The 26,083-nt window shown below is 36.6% G+C and overlaps 3 protein-coding genes across 4 annotated transcripts in view; 1 reads left to right on the top strand and 2 right to left on the bottom strand.

Annotated features, from left to right (window-relative positions):
- The window catches only part of LOC140057747 (uncharacterized), a 50,548-nt gene extending 32,150 nt beyond the window's left edge, over window positions 1-18,398 (bottom strand). Inside the window, exons 1-35 of the mRNA XM_072103469.1 lie at window positions 18,290-18,398; window positions 17,718-17,958; window positions 16,925-17,047; window positions 16,552-16,677; window positions 15,403-15,624; window positions 14,979-15,127; window positions 14,206-14,317; window positions 13,582-13,703; window positions 13,095-13,301; window positions 12,441-12,672; window positions 11,931-12,218; window positions 11,584-11,766; window positions 11,106-11,396; window positions 10,423-10,658; window positions 10,224-10,302; window positions 9,839-9,982; window positions 9,293-9,469; window positions 8,992-9,087; window positions 8,712-8,887; window positions 8,236-8,380; window positions 7,795-7,935; window positions 7,061-7,183; window positions 6,511-6,723; window positions 5,892-6,041; window positions 5,106-5,167; window positions 4,654-4,873; window positions 4,282-4,435; window positions 3,071-3,228; window positions 2,759-2,941; window positions 2,263-2,472; window positions 1,785-1,920; window positions 1,430-1,573; window positions 1,169-1,320; window positions 624-816; window positions 170-372 (exon numbers count right to left, since the gene is read on the bottom strand). Coding sequence (XP_071959570.1) covers window positions 170-372; window positions 624-816; window positions 1,169-1,320; window positions 1,430-1,573; window positions 1,785-1,920; window positions 2,263-2,472; window positions 2,759-2,941; window positions 3,071-3,228; window positions 4,282-4,435; window positions 4,654-4,873; window positions 5,106-5,167; window positions 5,892-6,041; window positions 6,511-6,723; window positions 7,061-7,183; window positions 7,795-7,935; window positions 8,236-8,380; window positions 8,712-8,887; window positions 8,992-9,087; window positions 9,293-9,469; window positions 9,839-9,982; window positions 10,224-10,302; window positions 10,423-10,658; window positions 11,106-11,396; window positions 11,584-11,766; window positions 11,931-12,218; window positions 12,441-12,672; window positions 13,095-13,301; window positions 13,582-13,703; window positions 14,206-14,317; window positions 14,979-15,127; window positions 15,403-15,624; window positions 16,552-16,677; window positions 16,925-17,047; window positions 17,718-17,958; window positions 18,290-18,393 — 5,895 coding nt within the window. The 5' untranslated portion in view covers window positions 18,394-18,398. The remainder of the gene's footprint in view (window positions 1-169; window positions 373-623; window positions 817-1,168; window positions 1,321-1,429; window positions 1,574-1,784; window positions 1,921-2,262; window positions 2,473-2,758; window positions 2,942-3,070; window positions 3,229-4,281; window positions 4,436-4,653; window positions 4,874-5,105; window positions 5,168-5,891; window positions 6,042-6,510; window positions 6,724-7,060; window positions 7,184-7,794; window positions 7,936-8,235; window positions 8,381-8,711; window positions 8,888-8,991; window positions 9,088-9,292; window positions 9,470-9,838; window positions 9,983-10,223; window positions 10,303-10,422; window positions 10,659-11,105; window positions 11,397-11,583; window positions 11,767-11,930; window positions 12,219-12,440; window positions 12,673-13,094; window positions 13,302-13,581; window positions 13,704-14,205; window positions 14,318-14,978; window positions 15,128-15,402; window positions 15,625-16,551; window positions 16,678-16,924; window positions 17,048-17,717; window positions 17,959-18,289) is intronic.
- A 2,305-nt stretch (window positions 18,399-20,703) lies between these two features.
- On the top strand, window positions 20,704-22,368 carry LOC140056416 (peptide deformylase, mitochondrial-like). 2 transcript variants are annotated; one of them, XM_072101783.1, is made up of 3 exons: window positions 20,704-20,780; window positions 21,252-21,789; window positions 22,112-22,368. In XM_072101783.1, the coding sequence occupies exons 2-3, from the start codon at window positions 21,252-21,254 to the stop codon at window positions 22,270-22,272; spliced, it is 699 nt and encodes a 232-aa protein (XP_071957884.1). In that variant the 5' UTR covers window positions 20,704-20,780; the 3' UTR covers window positions 22,273-22,368. The 2 variants fall into 2 exon arrangements, with proteins under 2 accessions (XP_071957884.1, XP_071957883.1); XM_072101782.1 differs by lacking the exon at window positions 20,704-20,780 and having other exon boundaries at window positions 21,022-21,789.
- A 72-nt stretch (window positions 22,369-22,440) lies between these two features.
- LOC140056415 (anamorsin homolog) lies at window positions 22,441-25,897 on the bottom strand. The gene is made up of 10 exons (XM_072101781.1): window positions 25,814-25,897; window positions 25,109-25,285; window positions 24,685-24,831; window positions 24,490-24,560; window positions 24,227-24,341; window positions 23,999-24,072; window positions 23,544-23,613; window positions 23,360-23,408; window positions 23,127-23,208; window positions 22,441-22,981 (listed from the first exon to the last, which is right to left on the bottom strand). Exons 2-10 carry the CDS (start codon window positions 25,260-25,262, stop codon window positions 22,868-22,870), a joined length of 876 nt encoding a protein of 291 aa, XP_071957882.1. The 5' UTR covers window positions 25,263-25,285; window positions 25,814-25,897; the 3' UTR covers window positions 22,441-22,867.
- Window positions 25,898-26,083: the final 186 nt, after the last annotated feature.

The raw sequence follows: 26,083 nt of genomic DNA, 5'->3' as shown, positions 1-26,083 counted from the left end.
ACAAATGTGATGTGCTTATATATGGACATGATGATGTCATATCACTACCATATTTGGACATATCACCACCATATTTGAGCACATCACATACTTTTATAGTTTGATAGTGTAGACAGAGCTTTATTTGCGATTTAGGTAATATGTTTAAAATTAAATATAATATTTTTACCTTAATAGCTTCTTTGTCGCCACCATCTACTGCCTTCAGACATTTCTCAACCTGGTCTGTAATCTGAATCTGAGTGGCAAGGTGAACGACCTCTGCAGCATTGTCCAACATCCAAGATCTACTGGACGTTTCTGTACTCTCACGGACTTCAGGTTTTTCATTACGACTATCGGCGCGGCTACCAGAACGGCTGATTTGAGCACCTTTCAACAGTAAGGCAAGTAAATTCGTTAGATAAGGATTACTTAAGTATTTCAACCTCACTTAAATCAATTTTCAATCTAATTCTTTATTTATTTCCACATGTAGAATGCATATTTTAAGATTTAAGATTTGAATTAGGAGGATAAAAGAGGGCTTGCATTTAAGTCTAAAATGCTAATCAGAATATATCCCGGACCAAAATTTGCAACAAAATTATTAGCGCCTAAGCAAAATTAGATACTGTATCTACCTTTATTATCATCTTTGAGTACTGTAACCCTTCTAGCTCCAGCACTATGAATATCTCTTTTGACCTTCTTGACCCCAGTGACCTCCGCTGCTTGGTGGTTGAGAGCCGATACCAACTGCTGTTGTAAGCTAGCTTTGATGGTTGGTATAAGAACAGCTAACCAGTTCTCAATTGGTCCATCACATACAACCATCTGTAAAAATAGAAAACAATTTAAAAAATGATGAAATATAATTTTTGTAAAAGACACGAAACTACTACATCTATGTATGTTATAGTAATATAAAGCTTGGTTCCCACTAGAACGTAACGCAAGGACGTAAACGCAACGCAAGCGTTTTAACCAATGACAAGGGAAGTTATAGACAGTTAGCAATCACAAGCGAATAAGCCATCGCTTGTGATTGGTCAATTCACTTGCGTTGCGTTACGTCCTTGTGTTGCGTCGCTAGTGGGAACCACGCTTAATAATGAACTAGGTTTTCAAGTGGTAAAGTAGTAAACTGGTAAGCTAATAGAAGAGCTCAAAATTAGACCCCATTTACCTGTTTCAGAGGAAGTTTCTCTCCCATGTTGCTGAGCACACCTGTAACTTGAAACTGAGCCTCAAGATCTTCTGGTGCTTCTTCAAACTCTAGTCGGCCCATATTTTCAAACAACTTAGGCAAGTAAAGATTTGCCATATTCAAGTCATAACCTAGAAAACAAAACATACATCTAGTTACAAAAGGTATTCATTTGCATCCATAGGTCTTCATATTTGGGAGTACATTCATAAATAGTTTTGTAAAATAAAAACACCTTACCATTGCAAACAATGTGAAGAACGTCTTCCATGGACAGGAAATAAAATCGAGGAAACTTCTGACGCCTCTTCTCAAGATGATTTAGTAGAGATTTACGGCAGAGTTCTAAATGGTGATCCATCTTTTCCAGTAATGATAATATGCCTGCAAAACGAATATATAAAAATGAAAAATGCTTGTTGGCTGTAAATAAGCCAGCTACCAGTTGTTATGGTTGACAATTACTACGAATAAAACAAAACTTTCTGACTATTCATAAAAGAGTTTTATTCACAATACCTTTTCTCTGACAGCACTGTAGTTATAGTTGCGTTAAAGTTACGTTAGTTTTATTAAAAATCTAAGAATTAAATACCTTTTCTCTGACAGCACTGTAGTACATTTGGGTTACGTTCTGTGGCTCTCATTAGAAGCCTGAACTCTCTGTTAGCTGAACCAAATAATCCTGCTTCATGGCACAAAGAACTCTTTATATCCAAACCACTAAAAACCTATAAAATAATAAGTTAAGTTTTAATCATAAATAAAAACACTCAACCTAGTTTGGCAAAGTGTGATGTGCCCAAATATGGTAGTGATGTTCTCAAATATGGTAGTGATATGACATCATCATGTCCATATATGGGCACATCACATTTTTTGTCACATAAAGTTGGATAGTGTAGACAGAGCTTTATGTGCATTCAATCATATAAAAACTGTATTGTATGAAACTTTGCAATGGTGCTGTTTAGAGTCAAAATAAGTTAAACAGAACTCCTGGGAATGGTAAACAAGAATATAACTCTATTCATTAATATTCATATATGCCACCATGAATATTCATAGCCTACCTCTTCAAGCTCCACCCATTTTACTTGCACCTCTAGCCATATTGTCAGAACTGCTTCAATAGTTTGCAGTCTTTTCTGCCATTTAAGAACTTCGTCAAGGAATGAGCCAGCGGCACTGCTGCTCTGCATCCCCTGCAGAGCCACTTGATGTGACTCTAGCTCCTCAAAGATTGGGTCAACATCAGAAAGTAGATTTAACACTCCAGAATCCTGATTAAAATATAATGAAAATCATCAAATAATAAATTTAATCAAAGGCGTTAAAGTGAAATGTCAGTTATGTATATTGTATGACTCTATGGAGTAAATTCAGTGAAGAGTTTGCTTTAAAAATAGGCTACGTTAAGCTACTGAAGTTACCTAGTTTTTGTTTTGTTTTGTAGATTTTGTATGGATGTACTATCCGAAATAAAGGAATTGAATGAATGAATAAATATACTTCTATTAAAAGATTGTATTTAATTGGCACAAATGGCTGATGATTCATCAAAAATACCTCGCCAAGATTGAGTAGCGAGGCTGGTAGTGATGACACACTAGCTCGCCTCAACCTTGCTCCTCCTGTACCCATAGTCTGACTTGACATTCGACTGGGAGCTCGCCGGCCTAGAATCAAGCTCCGGGCTCCATCTCGCATTGTACCGGCATCAGACTCTGAATACTGGCTCTTGGTGTCATCCTAAAAGAAAAGAGAATTTAATGGTATTAAAGTATACATTTTTTATATATTTTTTTTTTTTTGGAAAACATCAAAAGACTGCAAGATTTATTGGTTCACAAGAAACAAAACATCAACAATTTGACTCACATCTTTTTCGACACGATCAGCAATAGCAGAAGTACGAACATGTGTCTTTAAGTCAAAGATCTTACTCAACCAGATCTCTTCATATGTTTTGAGGGCGCTCTCTATTGAGACGTCTTTCACAGCACGATACACAATAGCTCGAACCTCATCCACATGATCTGAAATAACAAAAATGTACAACATACTACTTCCTTCCATGTATTCTGAATTTTTTTAAGTAATAATAATATCAAACTTTTTAAAGCGCTCTTTACTGGAGTCTCACAACATGAAAAGAATAACTATTAAAATAGGTGAGTTTTCAGGAGAGATTTGAATTGAAAAGGGGATGGAGTGTAATGGATGGAACAAGGAATTTGGTTCTAGATCTCTGGTGCCTGAGCAAAGAAGCCCTTAGGTAAGATTTAAGGTTGGTTCTAGATCTCTGGTGCCTGAGCAAGGAAGCCCTTAGGTAAGATTTAAGGTTGGTTCTAGATCTCTGGTGCCTGAGCAAGGAAGCCCTTAGGTAAGATTTAAGGTTGGTTCTAGATCTCTGGTGCCTGAGCAAAGAAGCCCTTAGGTAAGATTTAAGGTTGGTTCTAGATCTCTGGTGCCTGAGCAAAGAAGCCCTTAGGTAAGATTTAAGGTTGGTTCTAGATCTCTGGTGCCTGAGCAAAGAAGCCCTTAGGTAAGATTTAAGGTTGGTTCTAGATCTCTGGTGCCTGAGCAAGGAAGCCCTTAGGTAAGATTTAAGGTTGGTTCTAGATCTCTGGTGCCTGAGCAAAGAAGCCCTTAGGTAAGATTTAAGGTTGGTTCTAGATCTCTGGTGCCTGAGCAAAGAAGCCCTTAGGTAAGATTTAAGGTTGGTTCTAGATCTCTGGTGCCTGAGCAAAGAAGCCCTTAGGTAAGATTTAAGGTTGGTTCTAGATCTCTGGTGCCTGAGCAAAGAAGCCCTTAGGTAAGATTTAAGGTTGGTTCTAGATCTCTGGTGCCTGAGCAAAGAAGCCCTTAGGTAAGATTTAAGGTTGGTTCTAGATCTCTGGTGCCTGAGCAAAGAAGCCCTTAGGTAAGATTTAAGGTTGGTTCTAGATCTCTGGTGCCTGAGCAAAGAAGCCCTTAGGTAAGATTTAAGGTTGGTTCTAGGTGGTGTTTACATAAGAGGAAATAAATTGAATTTAGTAGCAAAGTTGGAAGTTACTCTTTCTTTGCTAATAAAATAAATAAGTGTTTACTTTGCAATCCAAGTTGTAGAAGTTGCCCAAGTGTCATTCTCTTGAGACTCTCATTGTCAATCTGCAAGATGCCACCTGTCACCCTCACTAGTTGTTTCCAGTGCCGAGTCCTCATGGCTTGATTACTAAGATCATCAATAAGAGGTAGACAAGCCTACAAGAAACAAGTCACAATCAACAACAATTTATTTTATTATTTTCTTTATTACTTAAGCTCTGTTTATAAAAAAAGTGTGATGTGTCCAAATATGGTAGTGATATACCCAAATATGGTAGTATATGTTCATATACAGGCACATAAAGTTTGACAGTGTAGACAGAGCTTTTTTGATATCCCACAAAACATAAAAATGTTTTCTGCTCAAAACGTACCTGAATGACAAGAATAGACTCCTGCATATGTAAATAAACGTCCCATGTCTGGACATCCTCTGGAAGTGACCGCACCATATTCAGTTGGTCATTTGTCGCATCTCTTAGATACTTTGTGTTCATTTTCTGCCAACTCTCTTGCTTCCATTGCTCCTGTTGGTCGTCGACCTCTTGAACCGTCTCCCATACCTGCTGGAGATTACGCAGCTCATGACGACATCTGAAATGAAATAAATCGACAGGTTTTACAAATGGCATCAACATAAAACAGTTTATTATCTTATAATACTTAAGTTAAATTAATGATTGTAATAGCAGTAGTCAGTGCTTAGTTGGTAACACTTAAGTTAAATTAATGATTGTAATAGCAGTAGTCAGTGCTTAGTTGGTAACACTTAAGTTAAATTAATGATTGTAATAGCAGTAGCCAGTGCTTAGTTGGTAACACTTACTCTGGAAGGATTGAAAAGTTCACCACAGCAGTCTCTAGCAACTCTTGTAGTTCAATTAAATCCTGAAATTAAAATGAAAGTAAATAAACCAGACTTGTACATTCAAAGAAGTAAATGCATGATCTAAAGCTCTGTCTAAACTATCAAACTAGTTTGACAAAGTGTGATGTGATCAAATATGGTAGGTAGTCTTATGCCTAAATATGTATGACATCATTATGTCTATGGGCACATAAAGTTTGATAGTGTAGACAGAGCTTTATGTACATTCAAATTTAAGCTTGAACATAGAACTAATAATTTACTATGGAGTATCTAATATTACACAAACTTTTCAAAACAATAATAATATAATATATATAATTGAATAAATTACTAGTGTTATAGTACAGTATGTACTGGTATAACATACTAGTACTGATACTGTAAGAAAAATGCAAGCTTTGCCTTTTATAGAACATACACAATAATGTGATATAATGTAGTGCTTTGTTATATTGCTTTAAGGATACTTTGTACAAAAGAAAGCAGAAAAACCAACAAATAATTAAATGTTATATATTATTCTTACCACGAGAAAGGAAAACTAGGAACTACATGAGGTGGCAAAACATGAATGAATTCAAAAAACAAAACGTTAATAACAAACTACTTTACTACGTTTGTAGTAATTTTATGCCATAATCTTAAAATATAACCTTTTCTAAATTAATTTATCAAAACTATACTCAAACCAAGGTATGTACAGTAAATTTAGATAATCAATTATTCAAATATGCAAATTACCTGAGCTTCATTTTCCAGCTTGTCCAGGTGTTCAAAGAACCTACTGATAATTCCAAAGGCATTCTCCATTCCACATTCTCTGGAGTAGACATCTGATGTCCTCAAAGATCGGCTCAACTCTTCTACACGCTCTCCAAATGCAGCCAGATCCTAACAGGTAAAAATAAGTTAACTAGTATATCGAGAAAAATAATACAATCAATTTGTTCTATTATTACTAAATAAAAAGCTTTTAAATGATGAGGCAGCACCTAGTAAAGCGTGGTTCCCACTAGCGACGCAACGCAAGGACGTAACGCAACGCAAGTGAATTGACCAATCACAAGCGATGGCTTATTCGCTTGTGATTGCTAACTGTCTATAACTTCGCTTGTCATTGGTTAACGTCCTTGCGTTATGTTCTAGTGGGAACCAAGCTTAAGCAGCAAGGTCACAAGCAATTTGTCTGGTTTTCTGGAAAGTTGGAATATGTTTTTAATGGTAAAAATGAATTTGGGACATTTTGGACATCAAGAAAAGTCTGTTTTTGGAGAAAGTCTGGTTTTGGGAGAGTATCTGATTTTGGGAGAGTTTCTCGTTTTTCAGAGAGTCCGGTATTGGTAGAGTTGACTATACAAACCTTTGTGATCCTAGCAGATTCCTCTTGAATCCTAGGACCCAATCGCTGCTTAGCTAATGACACCTTAGTTTTAAGATTATTCCAGCGACTGGGAGCAGCTTCAAACAGTTTCTGAGTTGTATGCGGCAGAGTGTGGCCGTACTTTTTTATCAACAAGACAGTCCGATTCATCGCTGTAAATTTACCATCCATCTCTTGCTGTTTAGCAGAAACCTAAAAAAACCAAAAACACTTGTAATGAAGAGGTAATGTAAAGACTTTTCAAAGGGAGAGAAGTAGCATTTAAAGCACATGTCCGGCGGTTCAATGAACAAAAATAAATTATTTGTTCTAGAATGGAAGCTTATTCATAAATGAGGTCTGTCTACACTATCAAACTCGTTTGACAAAAAAAGTGTGATGTGCCCAAATATGGTAGTGATATGTCCAAATCTGGTAGTGATATCACATCATCATGTCCATATATTTATTTGCCACATAAAGTTTGATAGCTTAGCTTAATGCATGGTTGAATTTATCTGAGTGAAGATAACAATGAATGAGAACTCACTTTATTAAACAACCTCATCATTTTCATAAAAGAAGCTGTGTCTCTCTCTTCACCTGTGATGCTCTCAATCTCTGGCTCAGTTCTTTTAAGGAAATCATCTAAATCCTGAAGCATATCTGTTACCTGCCAATGCAAATGGAAAGTGAATTGTGTTAAGTTTAACAAAGTTAGTTTACAGCATTTGGTAGTTTAAGTCAGTACTCTAATACACAGTTTGGAATAGAATAAATTTGTAAAAAAAGCTAAGTATTGTACAATAAGGTTTATCACAAATGGCTTGATTTCGCAAGGATTTGGGAGCAATATTGCTACAATATAACAACTTTATGCACTGGTGGTGGCGCTGTTTCTCCCAATTCCTTCCCATCATGCATCACTCAAACTATTTGCAATAAACCTTATAATACAAAAATAAATGTAACCGCAAAACATGGATCTGATACATCCTGTATGTAATAAAGCATTACTATTCAAAGCTTATTTCTGATAGAACCTATCTCATGAAGTACACACATGCACAGGAATGCATGCATATACTGGGCCCATTCTCTAATAACTTTATCTAGTTCTAGTTGTCCAATGATGATTGTAGGGGCGTAGTTGATGAGATACAGTAGTAGTACTCATCATGATACAATACACAGGCATAAGGCATATCTCATAGTGGTGCCTATTTCCTCTCCAGACTTTATTGACATATAATGGTTATTAATAAATGTATAAATAGTCTTTACTTGGTCCGATAGATATTTGATGAACGTCCACATCCACCTGTTTGTGTAAGTTGTTAACACTTGTTTGATTGGGGTCATGTCAACTCGTAGCCAGCCCACATCTGTGTAGTCCATTATGTTACCAATCTCATCTCGTGATCGCTGTAAAAATTAATTTTTTTATCTAAAGCAAGGTTCCCACTAGAATGCAACGCAACGATATATCGATGCATTGCATAATGTGGGAACCGATGACATAACAGTGCTGCAAATATCGCTATGGGAAATCAAATAAATATGCAACAACGCCAGGCAACATCGAAAGAATTGCACTGCGTCTCTAGTCAGAACCACGCTTTAAGGCAATTTGTTGATTCTTTGTTAATGTGAGTCTAAATATTTTACCAGTAACTCATAAGCCATAAATCGAAAGAGTACAAAATTAGAAAACGAAGTAAATACCCTGTAAACATCGATTTCTGCATCAAACATGTCAAGAGATGGCACGTTGATATTATCATCTGACGAGTCTTTTGGTGTCAGAAATGACTTCTCTGCAGTCCCCATCAATCCTGCTCTACCGATGCTATTAGAGGCTGAACTGGCTCTATCAAAGGAAATCGGTCAAAGGTTAAATAATGTTGAACTGGGTCTATCAAAGGAAATCGATCAAAGGTTAAATAATGTGTTCTTGTTTGGTTAGCAATTTTCGACCAAGGCTGTCATTGACTGAAGTTGACATATGCATTGCCTTTGTGTTTGAGAGAGAGAGAAAGACAGGCAACTGTGTATTATATTTTTACAATTTTATTTATTTATATAATTAATATTAATGAAAATAACTTGCAATTTATTCACAAAAATTCTGAAATGTATAACATGCATGCTATTTAATATCTAGTCTAGTGCTACACTAGTTGTACAGTAGTATTACCTACCTTCCGCTGCGAGCAGACTTTGCAGATCTAGCGGAAGCCACCGACCGCATGAGAGCACTCTTATCTGGTGACCCTGTTGGCGTGGGGCTTAAACGTCCATACAGAAATTCGTCGAATGTTTCGCTTATATCTTGCATCCAGAGGAAAGTGTAGTTTTGAAACAGCTCCAACAGTTTCTATCACAAGAAACATTTTAAATTTAAAAACAGGAAAATAGAAAATGCTTATAATTATAAATTAAACTAGATGTAATTGTACAAATTCTAATAAATTTGAATACCTTGCAATCAAAGCTGTTTTCTCTCACTAATATGGTTATATCATCTGACAGTTTAAGTACTTCTTCATCTAATGAAATATAATCTTGGTAACCTCCCTGAAAAACAACCAATACACTTTCTTAAATTCACCAGTACCAGAAATAAAATATTTCTGAAATTTAAACACTTTTGCAGCTTAATACTAACATGAATTTTACCAGATACTACACTAGTATCATTCATTAAGCACTTGTTATTATACTTTGCACTATATAGTATTGTTTACTAATAATATAAAAAAGAAATCAAGATGTGACAAACCTCAGCTTCTGGATTAAGCATGGGTACTAATAAGCCGCGAGATTTGTACATGTCAAGCCATCGTTCAACCTCTTCTTCCACGCATGTAACAGCTGTGTTGAAATCCAATGGTGGCGTGAATGACACAGCGTTTTCTATCAGTTCCAAGCGGATGGTGAGAATTGGAATGGACTCCTCCTGAAAGATAAAGCATTATAAAACTTAACACCAAAGTTGAAATGATGTCATGGAATTCATGTTGAAATTAAGCCATTTAAGTCTTGGTTTAAACTGAAGGGTCTTTCACATCTTTTATCCACCCAGTTCTGGTTAGGCGCCAGCAAATAAAATTGAATGTTTTATTTTCACAACGCTCTATGTGGCTATGTGCCAATCAGTATACTCATAGCCGTGTGAAAACGAAACATTGAGGTTCGATTTGATTTGGCAGCGCCTGACTAGTAACACCCCAGAACAGGTATGAAAGCCCCTTAATATATGCATTCTATACAATCGTTTAAAACTGATTAATACACATAACCAAAATAAAATAAACTAAGCGTTTACCTCTGCCAAGTTACAGTGTACCAACGTATTAAGCATATTGCGCAATGATTTCAGTGTAGCTTCTTTGAGTCCATCCAAAACGAGCGCATCAATGTGTTCCACATAGTCTTCCCAAGCTGGAGACGCAGCACTTATCTGTACAGCCTATAAAACATACATTTTAAACATTAAACATCTATTTATTATTAATTCTACTGAAAAGAAAAATATAGATCTACAGACTAAAGCTATGTGACAAAAAATGGTGATGTACCCATATAAGGACATGATGATGTCATATCACTACCATATTTGGGAATACAGTATCACTAACTTATTTGGGCACATCATACTTTTTTGTCAAACTAGTTTGATAGTGTAGACAGAGCTTTAAGATGGGCTTTACCTGGAATGAGTTAATGAGAAGAGAATGGATTCTCTGCCCAGATGGTTTCACTTGACGTTCAAACTCTTCGTTCAGTGTTCTAGAAAGAAAAGTATTTAAAATATTAAGTGAATAAAAGTTGTTGGATAAAGTTACTTAAATAATTCCTGTCATTAATTCAAATTGTATTCTATGAAATTAATGTGAATAAACTACTAACATTTGCCATTTGATAAGTTTATCCATGGAGTAGCTTTTCTCTGGATCTCTTGATGTAAACACATCCAGACCAGCAGATGTCCAGCACTGTGTAATGTCCACCATCTCTTGACAGTTGGTCTGTATTACCGCCAATGTCCGATGAAGGTCAAGGCTGACCAATGATGAAGCTAGTTCAATAAAATCGGCACTCTCGGTCATTTGCCATGTGTAGTGGTTCAAGCCTTGGTCAAATAACTAGTGTGAAAGAATGAAACATGTAAAACATTCAAATAAGTAAATCTGTGAGAGAAAAAAATCACCTCATTTACATTATTGCTTGACCATTCCTTTACCATTCCTTTCAACAAAATAGAACTCCTCTAAAGAAAGACTATTAAGATCCACTTTATGTAATTTATTGCAATATCTGTAGCATTTCACTCTCAGAAAACACAAAATATTGTGTACACTTCAAAGTAGTATTAATCTATATGCCAACTTTATGTCAATGGCTACCAGATGTCTCTATGTAGACGGTCACTTGAACCAGTACCAGTACATTGGGATGTCGCTGAATAGTGGTTCGATGGAATATAACATACTGCTCCTCATTCAGTTCACAGGAAAGTTCAGGAGTGTCCTTTGAATAGGTGTATCCCAATTTATATCATGAACCGTAACATTTTTCTGAGTTGTACTTACATGATCAATCTTTGTCAACTTTCTTTCAAACAAAGGCCTCTCAAAGTCTACCAGGCACTTCATAACAGAATTATACTTGGCGACAATCGTCTCAAGTCTGGCACCCTTCGTTCTCAGCAGGTTACCATTGATATGCCGCAGCACTGTGCGAACATTGTCCGGTAATTTTATGTTGAATGGTTCTTGCGATAAATAGTGAACTTCTCGTAAGAGTAGGAGAAGATCGGGGTCTAAGTTAACATGAACCAGTTGTGGTCGCATTTCAACATCATCGCTGAATTCATCAGCAACCTTTACGAGAAAAAAAATTCATGTTTTTAATTATATTTCACCAAATTAAAATGAAGAAAAAATATTTAAGGTGAAAATAAGTTGCTTTTTGTACTTTTCTGTGTTTTTATCTTTGATTGATCAACTTGATCAACAGAATAAAGAGAAAACTATTACAAACAATAGATTATAATTGATTGAAACTTACCAGCAATGGCTGCTTGACTCTATCATGCAGCTCAGATTGTATGTTTGTTCGCCAATCAGTAATTGTTTTCTCCTCATATTCAGTGAATTCTTTCATTGCTTCAGCAAACTGATCTCTAAGATGCCAGCCTGTGTCGCCCTCTAGAGAATGCGGACTTATCCGTTTCAACTTCTCCATTGGCTCCTATAAATAAGCAATTTGTCAAATTATTGTTTTCATTGGATCCAAGAGGCCTACTGTACTGTATACAGAAGATAATTTTTAATCTTATCTTCGATTGTATTTTTTACTGTAATTAACATGTATAGTAACCAAACTGCATCAAATAAAAACCAAAATCCACTAACCTGAATTCTTCTTCGCAGTGCTCGGATCCATATAAGTCTGCTGACAACTGGAGGGAAATTAGAATGTTGAGGCGGCGTCTTCCTCCACCTGAAGTACATGTTCCTTACGGAGATCAATTCTGCGGTAAAAGACATCACCAGTTGACTGTCTTTGTCTTTCAAGTGCTTCTGCACCAGTTCACGACTACTGATGCCTTCAAAAACTTCCAGCAAACGCAGCTGAGATCCAATTGTTGGACACTGCTGAAAACTTTGTCGCAAGACAAATGCCAACTGCCTTTCAAGATCCTGTGAATTTTTTTAATGGTTTAATCCGTTTTGTTTACTTCAGTTTGTATTTAAAACCTACTGGAAAACTTTGCCAACATTTTGTTTGCAAACTTTGGTTACGTTTACAGTAGACTACTGTAGGCTTAAGTGAAATATAGTTTTTAAGATTAAATTAAAGACTGCTTAATTAAATTTACCCACTACTGTACTTAATTTATAAACTACTTTACTCAAACTCACCTTAACTGTAGTTCTGAACTGGAAGAAAGCTCTTTCAAATGCCTGTGTTGCTGTCAAATCCAAGATGTTTGCCACGTTACTATTAAAAGAATCCATGCTTTCAGCGAACTGTTTATGGATCTCTCGTACTAACGCATCAAGACTTTTTGTGCCAGCGCCTCCTACTTCTGCTGCATTTTGCAATAGGTTGAAATGTCCTGTGGTCTGCACCAATTCCAGAAGATCATTACATCTAAATAGAAATAAGATTAGTAGAGGTCAGATGTTTATAGATTAGTATACAAATAAAGAACATTCTAATTTTCAACTAGCATCGGTTGGTTCCTTCAATTAACAATGATGAAATGAAGCCCAGAGATGTTATTGACAGACAAACGGGAATGTTTGGTGGCAGCACTTGATGGGAATGGACCTTAGGGGACAAGAATGTATTGTATGTGTCATCCAAACCTGTGCGCAATTCAGCTTAGTTAGGCTGAAAAACACATGTTATACTCCCACATTTAAGGAAAACACAAAGATTACAATTTACAAACTGCATTAAGTAAGGTAATAGCAATGTTTAATCCAGTTGATCTATACTAATTTGTTAGGTGCATAAATAATTTAAATGCTATTTAAAATAATAAATATAAAAATAACTTTGCAATTTACCTTTCCATGAAGCTGTTCATGAGATTGAAGCAGGTCGCATTGCGCTGTGGCCAAGGTGAGTCAATCCACTCGTCCTCCTGTATCACAAGTACACTCAACGCACTGGTAGTCCGGAACATATCCGTTGTCGGTGTGCGTGTCTTTCGGCGACTTGCTGTTGAATATAGCTTTGTGTTGTACAGCATACCTTTTGGTGGGTTCATTGTCCTATGAATTAAAACATTTGTTAAATCAATTTAGAGGTGCAGATAAGCCATAAACATTTGTAAAGCTCTGTCTTCACTATCAAACATTATGTGACAAACAAAAAAATGTGATGTGCCCATATGTGGACATGATGATGTCAAATCACTACCATATTTGGGCACATCACTACCATATTTGGGCACATCAACTAGTTTGATAGTGTAGACAGAGCTTTAAACAACATTGAATATTAGCACGATTCCAGTAAACATCAGAGTATAATGACTTTTGTGTTACTTACATTGCTTCTGTAGACTCAGATACACGTTCCATGTTGACTTCATCTGCTCTGTCTTTCATGTCAAGGTAGGTGCCCCGGAAAGCTGCGCTCACACGTAAAGCATCCTTCAAACCAGCGTACGACTAAATACAACAAAACAAACACCATTGCTATTATCATTGTTATCATCAAGTTAAAACCATTGTTATATTATATGTCTATGTGAGTGGTCGAGCGGTAAGACAGTGGAACCGTAATAACGTAGCCATAACATCGGCAGGGGTTCGAGGCTCACTCACTCCATGGTTCTGGTGGTAGAACGAGTCTTCTCGGATAACAACTATAAACCGTAGGGCCAGTGTACACATCTAGCTCATGTGCACTTTAAAGAATATAGTACATCTTTCGAGACGAGTAGGGGGTTACCCCGGTGTATTAGTACATCATAGCCACTAATCACCAACTGGGCCCTCTGGGAGACCAGTCTTTGACTGAAGAGGTTACCCAGTATAAATATATATTTCAATCAATCAATCAATATGTTACGATGTTATGTTGAACTTATTTATTTTAACCATGTTCCTCAACCAATTTGCATATTAGTGACTGACGAAAATCAAAATATATCAATTCCATAGAACATACCTCAAGAGTGTTTTTTAAGATGTGATCTCCAACCAAGTTCTCAGCTCTAGCAACCACCTCATTAGAGACGAGTCTTAGTAAATTGTGGAAGTTGCTTGGATTATGATAATATCTAAAAAAGTAGTATTAAATATTAGAAAACCTTGGGTACTTTACGTTACGTACCTAACTACAATTAAAGTATTAATTGGTTTTTGAAAGATAATAATAATAATATAATAATATAATAATAATATAATAATATAATAATAATATAATAATACCACATTTATATAGCGCCCTTTTCATGAGTAATCATGCTCAAAGGCGCTTTACAAGCATTATTACCCCAGTATTTTTTGGGATCAAACACGTATGGAAACATACTCCCATAATGCAGCCGGTAACCAGCGCAAAGTTGTGTCTAGATCTAACTGGGTACCCATTTATACACCTGGGTGGAGAGAGGCAACGTAAGTAAAGTATCTTGCCTACGGATACAAGCAATGCGGCGAGAGTTGGATTCAAACCTAGGTCTGACGATCGGTAGTCCAACGTCCAACACACTGCGCCACACGCCCTTATACCAGTAAAAGAGCAAGAAAAGGAACTCAAAACATACAAATGCCACAGTTGACATCCCAATCTGTGTTAACTATGGCGTTTTGCTAGAAGATGTGAAAACGGCATATTAAAGTATCTTCATACATTTACGTGGAAGCTTTGCTGTCATAGCATATTAAGTAGTAATCTTAGTTTATTAAAATAGTATGTTGAGCATCACTTAGATTTACCTTGAGTGAGACCACACTAGCATTAACGTGTGTACCAGGGGTGGGAAGATATTGAGCATCGTTGCAGGGGTGTAAGCCATATGAAGCTGTTCAAACCATGGTTGCAATGTCTTCAGATATCTTAGGTTTTCTGATGTTTCACTAATAGCCTGCAATATAAAGTAAATGAAGAGAATCAAAAGGATGAAAGGAGGAGGAAGGATGAGGAGATGACCAGAAAAGAACAATGTGAGGTGATAGTAAAATTATGGAAGGGAAAAAGGTAAGAGAATTAAACAAGAATAATTAGGAGGGAGAAGAAAAAGAGAAGAATAAAGAAAAAGAAATCGTTTGGAGGCAGGAATGAGGATGGAAAGGAGACGATGAATAAATGGTCAACATTATCAACCAGCCACCAATATCTTAATAACAGTGTGTATCTTACCTGTGAGATCTCTTTTCTCACATTATGAAATGAGTGTGAATAAGTGCTATTAGCTTCATGCAAGTTAAGCAGTATGTCACTGGCTACAGCTGAGTCTAGCTGAGCATCGATTGATCTCAGCTTAGCCTGACGTTGTTTCCATAGCACCAACTCATCCATTGGTCCTGGATGAGTCCCAAACTGATCTGCTAACTCCTGTAGTGGCTCATGTTTCAACACCAACTGCAAGAAAATGCATAACATGTTAAGCACTATGTCGTGTATAGATGAAAATGTAAATTTTATTAAATTGTTATCATTGTTATGCAATGTACAATATAAAACTCTGTCTACACTATCAAACTAGTTTGTCAAAAAAGTGTGATGTGCTAAAATAGGGTAGTACAGTAATATGACATCATTGTATCAGGCACATCATATTTTTCACATAAAGTTTGATAGTGTGGACAGAGCTTTATGGTAGGTATGCAGATGTAGATAACCACAATATAAGAATGTAACATTCATTCATTTTGCAGGTTGAACAAGGAAGGGATATAAGGGATATAATGGATATAAGGGATATAATGGATATAAGGGATATAAGGGATATAATGGATATAATGGATATAAGGGATATAAGGGATATAAGGGATATAATGGATATAATGGATATAATGGATATAAGGGATATAAGGGATATAAGGGATATAAGGGATATAAGGGATATAAGGGATATAAGGGATATAAGGGATATAATGGATATAAGGGATACAAGGGATATAATGGATATAAGGGATACAAGGGATACAAGGGATACAAGGGATACAAGGGATATAAGGGATATAAGGGATATAAGGGATACAAGGGATATAAGGGATATAAGGGATATAATGGATAAAAGGGATACAAGGGATATAAGGGATACAAGGGATATAATGGATACAAGGGATACAAGGGATACAAGGGATATAAGGGATATAATGGATACAAGGGATACAAGGGATACAAGGGATACAAGGGATATAATGTATATAAGGGATATAAGGGATATAAGGGATATAAGGGATATAATGGATATAAGGGATACAAGTCTGTTTGGGCAAGGCAGGGGTAGACGCAACCTAAAGCTATAAAATAAAACACAATAATTAATCTTCCATCTCTTACTCGTATTTGTTTAATCCATCCAATAACGGAAGACTCCAAGACATGGATTACTGCTGCACGTCTGGTTGGAAGATTCGCAGCCTCAGCTAGCACCTCAATGGATGGTAAAGGAAGAGTTATTGTGCCCTAAAAATAACAAAGACATACCCGTAAAGTCAAGACATAACTTTGCGCTGATTACTAGCTGCATTATGGGAGTAATAATATTTACAGCACTTAGTGGTTTCACAAAATTTAAAAACATTTTAAAAATCCATGATATTATTATTATATACAAAAAGTTATATTGAATTCTGTATTTGAAATATCATCATGTCATCAAACTTTATGATAAATTTAAAGACTAACAATTTTGATATAATATTGCAATTACCTCTAGATGACCTTCAGTGACCTCAGCCATACCCATCATCCTATGCAAAATATCAAGCAACTTATCTGCACTGACACTACCATAGGTCTGAACCCCATCAGTACAAAGTAATGGAAGGTAAACCTATGAATAGAGAATCAAGAAATATCATTATCATCAGAGCTTGATTTTTATTTTTGTTCTTTTCTCACTATAGAGTATCACGCTGTGACGTCACAACGATAGAGAGCACTGCATGGTTGCTAGCCAACCCAAAAATGCGTTCAACGCTACTATGTTGATAAACTGTAAAGATCTGTATTTCTATCAAATTATGTATCTTAGCTTGATTTTTTTTTTAACTTAAACTGTAGTTGAAGAGTAAATAGATTATTAAAAACAAATATTTAGTGATCTTTTGAAATTTTAGTTTGTTTTTATTGAAAATTATTATGTTTTAAAATGACTACTTCAATAAGCCTATTCCAAACCATTGGTGACCTTGGAGCAGTGATATGCGATATCTCGATGCTTTGGAGTCACTCAGGCAGGTTGAACGCATTTTTGGTTGCGCTCAACCACGCAGCACCACCCACTGTCGTGACGTCAGCACCGTGATACTCTATAGCCAACACATTTCGTTTTGAGTTTCATTACAAAACTACACATTTATAATAATGTCAATGTACAAAATTACAACATAAAAATATGTTAAAAAGGGCTAAAAACGCCCGAGGCCTCCATCGCCACTTAGGGTTTCTAAACACGTGGCCTCAGGCCTCTGCGTTACGCTACTGATCCACGGTTAAATTACCTCTCTAGCAAGAAGATCAATCTGGTTAAGGGCTACAGCATTACAGTCTGTATACACCACATCCTCTCTGATATTGTCCTTTGTTAACTTGGAAGCCTGGTTTGTTTTGAGGAAGAACATGGCCTTGCCAAGCAATTTAATAGGTGGGTGAAGTGAAACGACAAGTGTGGACTTTGGCTCTTTGCAGTACACAAACAGACGTCGTATGTCCTCATTATTGCAAAATTCCATAAAAACTTGTCTGAAATTAAATAAAGATTTTTTTACATATAAACAAATACCAGTAAAAAGAAATCTTAAAATATTCATTATTTTTGTAGTGTTTATATTTATACATAACCTAAAAGGAAATAGATCATGTCATTCAAAAATCACATTAAGACACCTATGATGGTTTTATTTATGTTGTTAGTGATCATTTTTTAAGGAAAATCATAAATGTTCTTTATTATTATTATTATATTAGAAACTCAACTGATTTCTTTTTTGTTATTTTGTTTTTCATTTTGTTTTTGTAAAAAAGTAAATAATTATAATATTAAAAATAATATAATAATAATTAGCATTTATACCTATATTCATCACTATTAAATAATGTTTTTAGGTCATCGTTCCTTGGCCGTAAACTTGATGTTATATGGACTTCAAACCAGCGAAGTCTTTCATCTATTTCCATCTTCAGTTTTGTTTACTGGCTTCCACAATTATAGAAATGTTTTGATCTAAAAAATAAGATTCTTTAAATATTTAAAAATGACAAAGTTATGCTTTTCAAAATTATACAGTATACCAAAAAATTATTCTTATAATAATTAGCGCTGTCATGGAACATCAGAATGAAACCACATGAATACTAGGCCCCCATGGCACCCCAGCAGACAGCCCATGGCACCCCAGCAGACAGCCCATGGCACCCCAGCAGACAGCCCATGGCACCCCAGCAGACAGCCCATGGCACCCCAGCAGACAGCCCATGGCACCCCAGCAGACAGCCCATCCCATGGCACCCCCCAGCAGACAGCCCATGGCACCCCCAGCAGACAGCCCATGGCACCCCCAGCAGACAGCATAGCACCATCTGCTTTTGTTTTTTTTTGCTTCTGTAATTGTTTTATTACTTGATTTGATTTTTGCTTTTTACATTTATTTTTGTTGGTGTTTTCCTTTGAGCACGGTCTTACTGAAAAACAACTTTTAGTTGAGTTAAGTATCCGTGATTAAATAAAGCTTATTATTATTATTATTATTACCCCCAGCAGACAGCCCATGGCACCCCCAGCAGACAGCCCATGGCACCCCCAGCAGACAGCCCCCATGGCACCCCCAGCAGACAGCCCATGGCACCCCCAGCAGACAGCCCATGGCACCCCAGCAGACAGCCCATGGCACCCCCAGCAGACAGCCCATGGCACCCCCAGCAGACAGCCCATGGCACCCCCAGCAGACAGCCCATGGCACCCCCAGCAGACAGCCCATGGCACCCCCAGCAGACAGCCCATGGCACCCCCAGCAGACAGCCCATGGCACCCCCAGCAGACAGCCCATGGCACCCCCAGCAGACAGCCCATGGCACCCCCCAGCAGACAGCCCATGGCACCCCCAGCAGACAGCCCATGGCACCCCCAGCAGACAGCCCATGGCACCCCAGCAGACAGCCCATGGCACCCCAGCAGACAGCCCATGGCACCCCAGCAGACAGCCCATCCCATGGCACCCCCCAGCAGACAGCCCATGGCACCCCCAGCAGACAGCCCATGGCACCCCCAGCAGACAGCCCATGGCACCCCCAGCAGACAGCCCATGGCACCCCAGCAGACAGCCCATGGCACCCCCAGCAGACAGCCCATAGCACCCCCAGCAGACAGCCCATGGCACCCCCAGCAGACAGCCCCCCATGGCACCCCCAGCAGACAGCCCCCCATGGCACCCCCAGCAGACAGCCCCCATGGCGCCCCCAGCAGACAGCCCATGGCACCCCCAGCAGACAGCCCATGGCACCCCAGCAGACAGCCCATGGCACCCCCAGCAGACAGCCCATGGCACCCCCAGCAGACAGCCCATGGCACCCCCAGCAGACAGCCCATGGCACCCCCAGCAGACAGCCCATAGCACCCCCAGCAGACAGCCCATGGCACCCCCAGCAGACAGCCCATGGCACCCCCAGCAGACAGCCCATGGCACCCCCAGCAGACAGCCCATGGCACCCCCAGCAGACAGCCCATGGCACCCCCAGCAGACAGCCCATGGCACCCCCCAGCAGACAGCCCATGGCACCCCCAGCAGACAGCCCATGGCACCCCCAGCAGACAGCCCATGGCACCCCCCAGCAGACAGCCCATGGCACCCCCAGCAGACAGCCCATGGCACCCCCAGCAGACAGCCCATGGCACCCCCAGCAGACAGCCCATGGCACCCCCAGCAGACAGCCCATTCATAATTATACAATAATTAATAACATGCAAGATAATAACTTTTTCTAATTTTGTAGATGTTCATCATAAATCATATCAATATGAAGCATTTTTTATTTGAGTTTTTTTTTATAGTTAACACAACAGTAAGTTTAACACCCAAACCAAAACAACCTACTCCCACTACACATAACCGTCCCCCAAGCCTACTACCTAGGCTATTATTAGGCTAAGTCTTATGTAGAACTTTAAAAAGTTCAAAGCAATTATTATCTAGGCTATGCCTAGGCCCTAGGCCTAGCCTAAACCCAGCAAGTAAAATACTAATTTATTAGTTGATAATTGCATAACGTTCTAATGATAATGAGGAACTATAAACCACATCTATATAATTATATATAGCTTTAAATCATCCAAATTCCGTCAATGTTTAGCCTACCTCCGTAAAATAACTTTTCCGATGCATTCCGCCATATTGTTTTTTTGTTGCTATCGAACTTTCGGCCAATGTTTTGAAACAAGATAGCTTTGAAACATTCAATTATAGATTAATAAATAGCGCCACCGCACAAAATTAGCTCTAGGAAAAGGCATGGTTTAGCTAGGCCTATTATTTATATACACGTCGGAAGTCTACAGCATTCGAATCAAAGTGAGAAATAATTACTAATTAGACCTACATTATGTTCTTAAAATAAACCTAACCTTAATAAATCGCACTTTTACCTAGTCCTATTTTTAGATAGTGTTTTTATTAGTTAGAAGGTACAGTAAACTATTTATATACAATTGCATGCTTCATGTACGTACGTTTCTATATCACAATAAAAGACTATCTACACGGTTAACCGTGTGTGGGTGTAACTTTCTATACACACGGTCGGAATGTGCACAAGAAGTCTACTGTATGCAGCCTGCTCATTTTCTATGAATATTTGTTGTTGTTGATGGTCTCTGCACCAAATATTTACTATCGGTATACCGATAAAGATACCCAATGATTTACACGCACTGTTCCTATATAATTATATTATAGGCCCGCCCCTACGACCTAGAAAACTTTAAATAATAAACATATGGATGTATGGTTGAGCAAATTAATTTTGTTCTTTTTTCACTTCAGATGTTTTTTACTGTGAAATCTGTAATAAAAACTCTTCAACCGGCTTGTTCAAGGTGCTATGCAAGCAGAATAATTACAAATGAAGCATTAACCACAAGACTGTGGCGAGCTGCAAGAAACATTTATAAAGCTCCTATCTCCAAAAACCCACCATACGACCATGCATGCCAAGTGGGGGACCCAGTGCTTCGAATGCAAAGCAACCCTGTGCCCAAAAGCAGTATAAAATCAAATGAAGTTAAGAAAGTTATCAAAAATATGATTTATGTTATGCGAAAAGAAAAAGCAGTCGGAATTGCCGCTCCGCAGGTTGGGTCGGCATTGCAGATTGTAGCAATGGAGTTTACGTCTAAGCACACGGCAAAATGGCCACCGGAGGTTTGCAAGATGAGGGAGGTTAAAGAATTCCCATTAACTGTGATTATCAACCCAAAATTGAGATTTGTTGACCAACGCAAAATAGAGTGGCCAGAGGGATGTTTAAGTCTAAAGGGCTTTCGTGCTAATGTACCACGGTTCTACGAGGTTAAAGTAAAAGGTGAGATTGAAAAGATTTAATATTTGTCAACAACCACTTTTTAGCTCTGTCTATACTATCAAACTAGTTTGATAAAAAAAAGTGTAATGTGTCCAGATTTGGTAGTGATGTACCCAAATATGGTAGTCATACGATGTCATCATGTCCATATGAGTGCACTGTTTGTCACCACATAAAGTTTGATAGTGTAGATAGAGCCAAGTATGGTTAAGCCAAGTTTGGAATGGAGTGGTTATAATAGTTAGTGTAATTTTGTTTGAAAATGGAAAAGGTATCCAAAAATACAATGTTAACAGCAGTTTTCTTTAAATCTTTTTTTTAGGTTTAGACCAAGAGGGTAATGATTTTGAATGGCAGGTATCTGGATACCCAGCAAGGATTCTTCAGCATGAGATTGACCACGTCAATGGTCATTTATTTATTGACCACATGGACTCAACAACATTTATGGATGATGATTGGATAAAATGGAATCTAAAATAAAACTGGGGTATGAGAGCACGAGGCTGACCACGTCAATGGTCATTTATTTATTGACCACATGGACTCTACAACATTTATGTACGATGATTGGATAAAATGGAATCCAAAATAAAACTGTTGATGTGAGAGTTTTCTCACGATGTCAAAACAAACAACTTTACTACAGACTCTCAAAATATATTTATTACGTTCATATTGAATATTAAAAATTGTTTTAAAAGGTTGACAGAGGTTAATCCTTTAATATTAATATTGATACAGCAAATATTACGATTAATCCCAAGGCCGTAGCGAGAGGCTAAAAACAGATGAGGCAAAGATGGTTTAAATAATATAATTATTAATATAAAATATGACGATCTGTGCTGGGGAATTGGGGTGGGTGGTGAACATTGAACATTTCAGACGAGACATCTGCCTCATGCTGGCTACAGCCCTGAATCCTACCACAGCAATATACAGAAGTGTATCAGATATTTCATGTTAAAAAATATTTTTATGATATTAAATTTACTTTGAGTAATGGCTTTACAATTCTTTGTGCAGCGACATGTATGTGTGTTATTTTTATAATGATTTCTATTGATTATAGTCTTTATGCATCAGCATTCAACTGTCTTGAACTTAAACTGACTTTTTCTCCAGGTTTAAATGCTGGCATTCCCAAATATGGGCAGCTTGCACATCTAAAGGCATCTCCAAGGTAACACTGTAAAAACAAACATTTAATATAAATAACGTGAATTTATTATTAAGTCCATGTAGAAACTCTTGTATGTATGATTGGCTATCAAATGTCACTTTTTGTGACAAATTTGCTAAGTAGGCTTTAATAGGAAATAAATGCTACTTACACTACCACATGCAGATGTTGCAGCTCTGGGTTTAGAATTACCATCACTATTTCCATCGAGTTCTTCTGCTAAACCACATGAACTGAAAGAATATAGGAACATAGAATACCGTCATTGAAAAAAACTGTTTTGTCACCAAAACATTTTCCGCAGAAATTGCTGATGAATAAGTCATAGATTTTCCATCTTTGCTGTTTCACAATAATCAATTATATTTTTTTTATTGTACTCACCAGTTTTTACAGGCTTTTTTTCTTCCTGATGAAGGTCCGCATTCTGGTGCTGTAGTAAGAACAATAATCCAATTTTAAATTATGAAATTATAATTTTTTTAGCTAGAATCAAAGATTTAGTATGTATTTCATTACACTTATTTTAAAATTCTTACTTATTCTAGCTTATGAAAAGTTCACTGACCTTTGAGTGATTCAGCAGTAGGTCTTATAAGGTCATCTTTTTGTAATAGGTCATCAGAGTCTATCAAGTCCTGTATTGTAAATAACAATTTAGAAATACACTACCAACTAGTTTGACAGAATTATAAAAAAAAGTGTGATGTGCCCAAATATGGTAGTGATATGACATCATGTCCATATATGGGCACATCCCATTTTTTGTCACATAAAGTTCGATAGTGTGGACAGAGCTTTATACAATTTACAATTATAATGCATCTTTTCACATGATTATCTTCCAGTTTTTAATTATTTTTTAAATATTTTTTTTCTCTGTACATAATTAAAATTCATGCAATTTGTCTCAAAATCACACATAATATATTATAAATTTGTTTATATTAGTAATACAGACTAATTTTTAATTACAAATAAAAAAGTATATTTTAGATATAAAAGTGATTAGTACGGACTTACCAAGTCGTCATCCATCATATCATTAGACGAAAAAGACCACACCTTAGCTACATTTGAATCTACCTTCTTGACACCTACAATTAACATAGAAAATAAAGTACAGTGGAGGAGTCTTCATTTTAAATTTAAATCACTTCTGGTCATATTCAGGCGATTGTATATTTGTCAAATGCAAATTAAAGAGCAAACACAACTATTATAAGAGAATTTAAATAGTGACAAACTAACCTTGTGATTTTTTTGCAAAAGATAATGGTAAGCTTACAGATGATCCCATTTCAAAGGAAGGTTTTTTACATATAATTTCAACAACATTCTTTGAACCATTTTCAAACATTGAAGCCTGAAATAAAAAAATAGCACCATTAATGTTCTTTAACATCAATAAACATCTATTTCGACTGAAAGTATAGCAGTTTGTTTATATAACTATATAGCTAGATTTGTGTAAAAATGATTTTAAAGTAATATGCCTTTTTGAAAACACTAACCTCAGAGAGACCGACAAATCCAGATAATTTAAGAGTACCAATCAAGGTACTTCCTATTTGTGTAGCATCATCTATATAAAAAGATAACAAAATAATGATGAAGACATTTATTTTTATTGCCATGATTTTTTTCATCATAGACTTTAAAAAATCATTTATTCTTCAAATTTATGGAAAAATCTAAAAAATCTTTACCTGATGATTGTGTTGGTTCTCTTATTAATATTGTACCATTTGGTTTTAAAATTCTCATAACCTCTCCAAGAACATCAAGACCATGTGTAACATGTGGAGCGGACGTGCCCAAGAGAGCCACATCAAACGTTGAACTTGGGTATGCAGCTGTAACAAAAACAAACCAGCCGAAATTTGTTATTAAATAATTAATTGGTGAACTTAAATTTAATTTAATAGTGTGAACTAAGCAATGGTGTAAACTGTAAAGCTCTGTCTACACTATCAAATTTGTTTGAAAAAAAATGTGATATGCCCAAATATGGTAGTTCTATGACATCATGTCCATATATATGGGCAAATCACATTTTCATATAAAGTTTGATAGTGTAGACAGAGCTTTAGTCCACCAATCAAATCAACGCTTTGGCATCAAAATACTTACATATCAGAAGGCGTTGCATGTTTTCCACTTTTACTGATCCACCTTTACTCACTGACAGATTCAACTTATCAACAAATGATTTTACATCCTCTGGATTTTGTCCTGTAGCCCAGAGGACAAGAACATGTTGTCCAGTTAATTCAATCTTCTCCATTAATTACTGATAATTGTACAGGTCTACAACAAAGTTAATATATATAATGTTACACTATAAATAAGGCTGTTTCCATTTTAATTCAACTAGTATTGGGCCTAGCTAGCTAGTTAGTTTTAGGCCTAAACTAATAGTAAAATACTAATACTAATAGGCCTAGTTTAATTTCAAATTTTAAAAACAATTAATTTTTAAAAAAAGTAAAACAATCAATGTAGTGTTTAGTTTAAAATGTAGAATTTAAATGTTACTATTAGTTACTGACTCCTTAAAAACACTGTGTAATGTTTATATTATGTATAAACAATGGCTGGGATCACTTCCTTTACATTAAAACATATTGTCAAATCTTCAAAATGTACCGTATGACATAGCAGTTTTCTGCTTCTACAACAAATGGATGGGCCTAGCTAGAAAAACAATCTAGGCCTAGAATTGTTAACCAGATTCATAATGACAGTACTTATACACGAATTTAAACTTTATCTAGTGAAATAATATACACTTTATATTATTTATAAAATAGTTGAATATTAAATAAAGAAAATTACCAGTTTAACTACGTCTCCCTTCTCGCCTCTCTCTCTCCTCGGATCGTCGTCGCGAAAACTTGTGTTATGACGTAACGTTACAACGATCTTTATTTTAAGTATGGAATGTCTTTAGCGCCTTTTGTACATTTATGTATTATTAGGTACGTGAACGTAAACGAATAAATTAATTTTACTTCACGTAAAAAAATCATAGTTTTTATTTTTTTAGCAGTAATATTTTCAAACGACTGTCAATGTAATATACCACTTCCATACGTCACTGAGAAA

The sequence above is a fragment of the Antedon mediterranea genome, chromosome 8 (genome assembly GCF_964355755.1).
Source record: "Antedon mediterranea chromosome 8, ecAntMedi1.1, whole genome shotgun sequence".
Lineage (NCBI taxonomy): Eukaryota > Metazoa > Echinodermata > Crinoidea > Comatulida > Antedonidae > Antedon > Antedon mediterranea.
Note: the sequence above shows the minus strand (reverse complement) of the source record. Positions and strands in the feature narration are given on the sequence as shown.